Below are 9,038 nucleotides of genomic sequence, written 5' to 3' on the forward strand. Positions count from 1 at the left end.
GATCAACATGTGGTTGCAGGTAGAACCCACAGTGACCCCCAGGCAGGGAGAGAAGGACTTAGAACAGTGAGGCAGGAACAGAGGGATTCTCAAAGACCAAGAAGTCTGCTCCTGAATTGAGAAAGGAAGGAAGAGAACTCACAACACTCCCAAGTTTTATTAAAGATAAGAATTTGAAAGAAAATCTGCTTCTGTCTGGATGTTTTCTTCTTCCCTCTTTAACTACCGTTTGTTCATTTAAGATCCACCCTCAAAATATTGAAGACTTCTTCCCGAGGGATCCTTACACTTTCCTTAAATAAATCTAACCAAAAGTGAAAGGAATGTTTCTCATTCAAATAAATCCACCCTAAAACATACTTTCCTTACACTCTTGTTCTTACCATTTTCTTTGCCCTGTTCACATGCAGTCTTACCCACCATTGTCAGTTCCACTGTGTAAGTCAAACTATGGCCACAGAAAAGAGTGTGGGAGCACTATGTACTTTAGTTAAATTATAGAAAATTTAGGTTGTCTAGTTCTGGGCGAAAGCATCTTATCCTTCCTTACAATCACTGAGTTTCCAGCCCAAAGCCTCCTTCAATAAGCCCACAATCTTGGATTTATGGTTTATAGCTTTCCCAATTTCAGCTCACCAGTCTGTTTGTAGGGCATGTTTGCTCTCTGAAGGAACACAATAATCTTCTCATACTTGGTCACCCTTTGGTATTTAATGGAAACTGCTGTCCTCAAGATACCTGCTCACTATCTTAGCTAACATACCTGAAGTCAACTATATAGAAAGACTATGAGAAATATATACATAATCTTTTCTTATGGTATATGGCCTCAGTTCCTAACACAGCTTTCCTGAGGTTAACCTTCCATATTCACAAGTGTAAATTTGATATAACCAAGTTGCACGTGAATAAATTGAATCAAAAACAATAAGGAAACAGCTAATATATACATAGCTGACAGCCATGTAGAAAAAATAAGTTGGGTTTTAGAATCGACATACTCAGAGGGAAATAAAATTCAATGCTACATTTAGAAATGTGGAAGTGCTTGTCTGTCTCTGTTTGTTTGTTTGTTTGTTTGTTTGTTTTAAGGCTCTAGAACTAGAGATTTTTGAAAGAAGAGTAGAATTTAATGAGATAATGAACATTAAGTGACTGCCACAATAAATATTTAATATGACAGTGGTTGTCATTATACTTACTATTTTAGGAGTCAAATGTGTTTTAAAGAAAGTGTCCAAAAGTGTGTTCGTGTCATTAAAGGTTCCCAGAATTAGGACACAGGGCAGGTCAAAGATGAATGAAGGATATAAGATAGTGATTTCCAGCTTTGGTGAGTAGCTTTATTAAAGTCCTTCTTTATTATAAATAGGAATCTGGTTCAAAGGAGGGAAAGTTATAATATATGCACAATATATTTTTACAGCCATCAGAGAAAAATAGGGTCCATGATTACAAGGTTTATGGGAAAACGTCTGAACTAAATGTCCAAACACCTAAGTTTTCGACCTGTTTCCTCCACCAAAAGCGAACATGACCTTGGATTAGTCTAACCTCTCTGGTTTCAGTTTCTGTGATAAGAAGAATTAAGCTTGATAATCTCTGAGGTCCCTTCTGCCACTAACACTCTACACTGGTATATTTCTCTCACAGTTTTAGAGTTAAATATATGCTTTTGTTTCTTTTTTATTGTTTTTTTATATAGGATAATTCATCACCATGCAGCAAAAAGATGATGAAGCATCTGAGCTAAGAGACAGGTGTTCCTCTATTTGCCTCTATCTATTTTTCTATTTGAGAACCAGAATCTCCTAATAAATGAGTGAAGCCAACTAGGGTACTTTTGGCATCAAATTAGCTGTTGCTCAGCAAGTAGAAGTTAAATACAGGTATAAGAAGCTTATAGGTATGTTAACTAACTGGGATTAAAATTAAAACTTTTTTAAAAAGAAGCTAATAAGTACTCGCTAAAATGGAATTTGTGGCACTGTCTTCAGCACCCTGCTTTAGTCAACAGAGCTATTCCGGACAGATCTCCTGACAATACCATGTTACTGACAACAAAGTAAGTAAGATGCTCTTTTTGTACTGACCTGGTTCAATTTCAGGTTATATTTAAACTTTGATTTTTCTTAAAATTTTCCAAAATGCTATACAAAATTTTCTTTTCAACAAGAATAAATGTTCTTTTCAACAAAAATATGAATATATTACAGAATGATACATCAAAAAAGAATTGATTTAAGTGCAAACAGAGAAAACAATTTGGATTCTATGGGCCAATGAAATTTATACTCTGAAAATGGAGATTGGTAGAGTAGGGGCTGTGGGAGCATACAAGTTTCTCCCAGAACCCTGATCTCACTGGGCGAAGCCAGATCCTGGGAAATGAGTTACTGACTTAAGAACCATACAGAGCCTGTTCATGAAAGTGCATTAAAGGAGTAGATAAGAGTCAGAAGAAATAAAAATAACTTTTAAAGAGAGGGCAAATGACTCATATAATGATGCTTATTGCTCATTCCCTTCACAGATTAGAATGAGTATGTCAGAAGCCAACAATATCTCTGGGTCTGTGAGTGAGTTCATCCTCCTGGGCTTCCCATGCCGCAGGGAGATCCAGATCCTCCTCTTTGTCATCTTCTCCCTCATCTACCTTCTGACTCTCATGGGGAACACATCCATCATCTGTGCCGTGTGGTCAAGCCGGAAACTCCACACACCCATGTACATCCTCCTGGCCAACTTCTCCTTCCTGGAGATCTGCTATGTCAGTTCTGATGTGCCCAAAATGTTGGCCAACATCATCTCCCAGACTAAGAGTATCTCCTATGCTGGCTGCCTGCTTCAGTTCTACTTTTTCTTTTCTATGTGTGCTGCTGAAGGCTACTTTCTGTCTGCAATGTCCTTTGATCGGTTCCTTGCTATCTGTCGACCTCTACGTTACCCCACCATCATGACTTACCATCTATGTGCCCGATTAGTGGTTTTCTGCTGGGTAGGTGGCTTTCTATCCATACTCATGCCTGCAGTTCTCATGTCCCAGGTGCCCTTCTGTGGCCCTAACATCATTGACCATTTTTTCTGTGACCTGGGACCATTGCTAGCCCTGTCCTGTGCTCCAGTTCCCAAAACTACTCTAACTTGTGCTACTGTAAGTTCTCTTATCATCTTTATCACCTTCCTCTACATTCTAGGGTCCTATAGCTTAGTTTTGCGTGCTGTACTTAGGGTCCCAGCTGGCTCAGGTAGGAACAAAGCCTTTTCTACATGTGCCTCACATTTCTTGGTGGTTTCCCTGTTCTATGGATCAGTCATGGTGATGTATGTGAGTCCAGGTTCCAGGAGCCATCCTGGAACACAGAAATTTGTGACCCTGTTTTACTGCATGGCAACCCCATTCTTTAATCCTTTGATTTACAGTCTTCGGAACAAAGATATGAAAGATGCACTCAAGAAAGTCCTGGGAGCACCATCAAAAGAAATTACTAAAAATAAAGAGAAATGATATAAATTTTCGTATAATTCTCTCAGAAACATAGAATTTCTCTCACTGGGAGAAAAACTATCTTCTGGGCATGTCTGAGTGTTCAATTCCTTACTCTCATGACAATGTGACTCGTTATACACAAAGAATTCTCATCCTGTCTCAAAAGCAAATATCCACAGTCTTAAAGGTCTATTGTAGAAAATTCTGTACAATTTTCATGCATCAATGTATCATTCTCTGTTTTGTCATTTTTTGAAGCCCTAAAACAAATGTAATCAAGTTGAGAAGTACAAAGCTAACGCTTATGCTTCCTACTTGTATCTTGGCGTTTATCCTAGTACTATTTTTTTGTGTTTCAAATGTATCACTATTTTTCTCCTTTCCAATTACAGGTTTTTCTATAATGAAATGTAGCATCTACTCACTGCACTAACAAAAATTCAATTGCTTTATTTATAAGATCAATAACCCAATATCTGTCAATGAAATCTGTTTTTCATCTGTGTTTTCTTTCATCTGTGTTGGTAAAGTGTCCAGTTTACATAGCAAATGGAAACAGGAAATGATATGGTTGCTTCTTATGGAAACTTCTTAGTCCAGTTTTGAAGAGAATGCACAAAAGGATACATTCACATATGCCAAATCATGAAGTATTCCTTACCCAAACCTGGGTTTCAGCACCTTCTAAGCTTTTAGTTGAAGAACATGTACTGTTACAGAAAATAGGCATGAGAAACCAGGGAATAAATTCTGTCAGCCAAAATATAAGATACTGTCAGGCAATTGGCACTTAATATTAAACTTTTGACCTGGCCTGATCATCTTCCCATCCTTGGAAATGTTCATATTTTAAACTATGGCACAAAATTCCCTTTTTCTGGGGTCAGTTTGTGAAGTTGTCTCCTAATGTTGAAAAAAAAAAAAATGGTTTGACTGACAACATCCAACCCAGACCAGACCTCAATTTAGTTTTTCATGCAAAAATAGATATTTTAAAGTCTTCTTTCAAGTTATTTTGGCTTTGGGGATATTTTCTGTAACAAAATATGCTGAGTGATGAAGCTTCCTAGACCACCAAGGGAAAATTCAAGACAACCTACAGTACTGAAAGGTTAGTGTCTCTTTGTCTGATTACCGGGACTGCACCTACCTGAGGTAACGCTACATTTATGTAATTATAACAGGGTTCTTACTTGCATACAACAGAAACTAACTCTGGCTGATTAAGCATGACAGTGGGAAAGATTTATTGATGGGGTATCAGGAATCTCACAGAATCAAATGAAAGCTGAAGAACCAGAGTTGAGGCTCAGATTCAAAGACCAGTGTACAAACTACCCTGCAGAACTGGTCTGATGAACAATCACCACCACCAGAGCCACACCTGCAGCCATGTGCTACCAGATGCCACTGTTTCAACCATTGCCATTCTGTCCTTCCTGCAATCACTGGGCTACCTGCTTCATTGCTGATTTTAATGCTAATATTTCAACATTGCTTCCCCCCACCCTACTTCTGCTTCTTGCATCACTAGCTCCTGAATCAAAATCTGGTTTAGCTGTATCTGTTTGGTGGAACCAAAAGTACTTCCTTGTACTGTAGCTCCAAGAGAGGCTAAGAGAACTAATATCTGGCAATAAAAAAAAAAAATCCACTTATGCAGAGATAAGCTCCATGCCTGCTAATATTGTGATTCTCCCACCCATAAAAAAAGGATTGAGATACCAGGGAGCCAAAACAAACAAACAAAAATACTAACTATCCATTTATTTGGACTCCCCAAGATATCCCTGAGCCATATCCCTCTAGAAGTTACACAGGGTAGGACGTAACTAAATGATCCATCTATATAATAGCAGTGAAGTAGAAGCAGGATGAAAAAGGGGAAATAAATTTCCCTATGGGTAGTTCAGGGCTTGTCTATCTCATGATCAGTGCTGTTAGAATACAGTCTGATACTTTTAAGTTATGGCTGGATTATCTGCAGTCCTGAGAAACAAGTTCAACTAAAGGGAAAAAAACATCATCCACCATGTAGGAAAGACTCCATTAGCTTCCGTGAGATTTAGTGCTGCCTACTCACCTTTCTTAGAATTGGTAAAGAGTGAATAAGGAAGATTCTTCACTTGACTCCTTCACCTTAAGCCAAAAACTTTTTGCCTGGGGGATAAATGGACCACAATTAACCAAATAACTGAGATCTTTATATCTGGGTTTTCATAGAGTCTAAAAAAGAGATTAATATTTTAAAATAAAATATTTAAAATTAAATATTTTTTGTTTTGGTCTAAATGTTATATTCGTGTATCTTTCAATAACCCAGGCTTAACTACACAGAGATGAATAATATTCTACTTTCTCTATTTACTTTTCAATTATGCAATACATTTTACAATGAATAAATTTTCATTATAAAACCAAATAGTACAAAATAATGAAAATCCTCATATCTCCATACTTACACACACACACACACACACACACACACACACACACACACCTGTCTCTGTAGCAATGTGTTCAGTTTGTTGGGTATGCTTCTAGACCTTTTTCTGTGCATTTATATATTGAAATATAATTTATTGGTTTTGAATGACTATGTAACTTGGATTATACTTAAAAATTGCTCTACAACTGACTGGCTCTTACACCCACCCCCTATACTCATCTAAAAAGCAATGTCTGAGGGGAAATTTCATCCAGCTTCTGAAAGGGCTTCTAACTATTGGTCTGGGACACATTAGGACAATGAGGCTGAAGATGCAATTCTTCAGGAAAGACCCATTCTCAGGAGGCAGTTCATGGATGTGTGAGCCCACTACATCCATGACACAGTGAACTCAGGAGGTTCTTCTGCCACCAGATCCAGATTGAAATTAAGAAAACCTGTGACACAGGAGTATGCTTGTTCCCTCTAGGCAAAGAAACTATATTCCGAAAAATAAAGACAATTCAGTTATTTGATTAACCTCAACATTTTTAAGCTCTATATTCAGTCCTCAGACTTCTCTATACCTGCACTATCCAACACAATAACCATTACCCACATGGGACTACGGACCAGTTGAAATGTGACCAGTTCTTACAGCCACTCTGGAAAACAGTATGGAGCTTCCTCAAAAAGTTAAAAATATAATTACCCTATGACCCAGCAATCGCACTACTAGGTGTTTACCCGAAGGATACAAAACTACAGATTCAGAGGGTCACATGCACTGCAATGTTTATAGCAGCATTATCAACAATAGCCAAATTATGGAAAGAGCCCAAATGTCTATGGACTGATGAATGGATAAAGAGGATGTGAGATACACACCTTTCACAAAAATAAACTCAAAATGGATAAAGGACCTGAATGTGAGACAGGAAACCATCAAAACCTTAGAGGAGAAAGCAGGAAAAGACCTCTCTGACCTCAGCCGTAGAAATCTCTTACTCGGCACATCCCCAAAGGCAAGGGAATTAAAAGCAAAAGTGAATTACTAGGACCTTATGAAGATAAAAAGCTTCTGCACAGCAAAGGAAACAACCAACAAAACTAAAAGGCAACCAACGGAATGGGAAAAGATATTTGCAAATGACACATCGGACAAAGGGCTAGTATCCAAAATCTATAAAGAGCTCATCAAACTCCACACCCGAAAAACAAATAACCCAGTGAAGAAATGGGCAGAAAACATGAATAGACACTTCTCTAAAGAAGACATCCGGATGGCCAACAGGCACATGAAAAGATGTTCAACGTCGCTCCTTATCAGGGAAATACAAATCAAAACCACACTCAGATATCACCTCACGCCAGTCAGAGTGGCCAAAATGAAGAAATCAGGAGACTATAGATGCTGGAGAGGATGTGGAGAAACAGGAACCCTCTTGCACTGTTGGTGGGAATGCAAATTGGTGCAGCCGCTCTGGAAAGCAGTGTGGAGGTTCCTCAGAAAATTAAAAATAGACCTACCCTATGACCCAGCAATAGCACTGCTAGGAATTTATCCAAGGGATACAGGAGTACTGATGCATACGGGCACCTGTACCCCAATGTTTATAGCGGCACTCTCAACAAGAGCCAAATTATGGAAAGAGCCTAAATGTCCATCAACTGATGAATGGATAAAGAAATTGTGGTTTATATACACAATGGAATACTACGTGGCAATGAGAAAAAATGAAATATGGCCTTTTGTAGCAACATGGATGGAACTGGAGAGTGTGATGCTAAGTGAAATAAGCCATACAGAGAAAGACAGATACCATATGGTTTCACTCTTATGTGGATCCTGAGAAACATAACAGAAACCCATGGGGGAGGGGAAGGAAAGAAAAAAAAAAAAAAAAAAGAGAGGAGAGTGGGAGAGAGCCAAAACATAAGAGACTGTTAAAAACTGAGAACAAATTGAGGGGTGATGGGGGGGGGGAGGGAGGGCAGGGTGGGTGATGGGTATTGAGGAGGGAACCTTTTGGGATGAGCACTGGGTGTTGTATGGAAACCAATTTGACAGTAAATTTCATATATTAAAAAATAAAAAATAAAAAATAAAAAAAATAAGACTTGATTTAAATTCAAGTTAGTTAACATATATGTAGTATTGGTTTCAGGAGTAGACCCTAGTGAGTCATCACTTACATATAACACTCAGGGATCATCCCAACACGTGCCCTCCTTAATGCCCATCACCCATTTAGCCCATCTCCCCACCCACCTCCCCCCCAGCAACTCTTAGTTTGTTCTCCATCATTAAGAGTCTCTTATGGTTTGCCTCCCTCTCTGTTTATATCTTATTTTATTTTTCCTTCCCTTCCCCTATGTTCATCTGTTTCATTTCGTAAATTCCACATATAAGTGAAATCATATATTTCTTTCTCTGACTTATTTTCCATAACAATATACTCTAGCTTCATCCATGTAATTTCAAATAGCAAGATTTTATTCTTTTTTGATGGCTGAGTAATATTCCATTCCACACACATTACACACACACATATATACCACCTCTTTATATATTCATCATTCTATGGGAATTTGGTTTCTTTCCATAATTTGGCTATTGTTGATAGTGCTGCTATAAACATTGGGGTGCATATGCCCCTTTGAATCAATATTTTTGTATCCTTTGGAAAATACCTAGTAGTGCAATTGCTGGGACATTGGGTAGTTCCATCTTTAACTTTCTGAGGCACCTCTACACTGTTTTCCAGTGTGGCTATATCAGTTTTCCTTCCCACCAACAGTGTAGGAAGGTTTCCCTTTCTCCACATCCTCCCAACATCTTTTGTTTCTTGAATTACTCATTTTATCCATTCTGACAGGTGTGAGGTGATATCTCACTGTGGTTTTGATTTGTATTATCTGATGATGAATGATGTTGAGCAACTCTTCATGTGTTTGTTGGCCATTTGTATGTCTTCTTTGGAGAAGTGTCTATTCATGTCTTCTGCCAGTCTCTTAACTGGATTATTTATTTTCTGCGTGTTGTGTTTGGTAAGTTCTTTATAGATTTTTGATACTAACCCTTTACCCAATGTATCATTTGCACATATCTTCATCCAT

General features: G+C 38.1%; 1 protein-coding gene across 1 annotated transcript; it reads left to right on the forward strand.

Annotated features, from left to right (window-relative positions):
- Positions 1 to 2,539: 2,539 nt before the first annotated feature.
- On the forward strand, positions 2,540 to 3,508 carry LOC125909759 (olfactory receptor 11G2-like). The gene has a single exon (XM_049613223.1). The coding sequence runs from the start codon at positions 2,540 to 2,542 to the stop codon at positions 3,506 to 3,508; it is 969 nt and encodes a 322-aa protein (XP_049469180.1).
- The last annotated feature ends 5,530 nt before the right edge of the window (positions 3,509 to 9,038 follow it).

Source organism: Panthera uncia (assembly GCF_023721935.1).
Source record: "Panthera uncia isolate 11264 chromosome B3 unlocalized genomic scaffold, Puncia_PCG_1.0 HiC_scaffold_1, whole genome shotgun sequence".
Taxonomy (NCBI): domain Eukaryota; kingdom Metazoa; phylum Chordata; class Mammalia; order Carnivora; family Felidae; genus Panthera; species Panthera uncia.

Bases quoted from the DNA above. Each gene is read 5' to 3' on its own strand.
- LOC125909759 (XM_049613223.1), top strand. From the start codon at position 2,540: ATGAGTATGTCAGAAGCCAACAATATCTCTGGGTCTGTGAGTGAGTTC.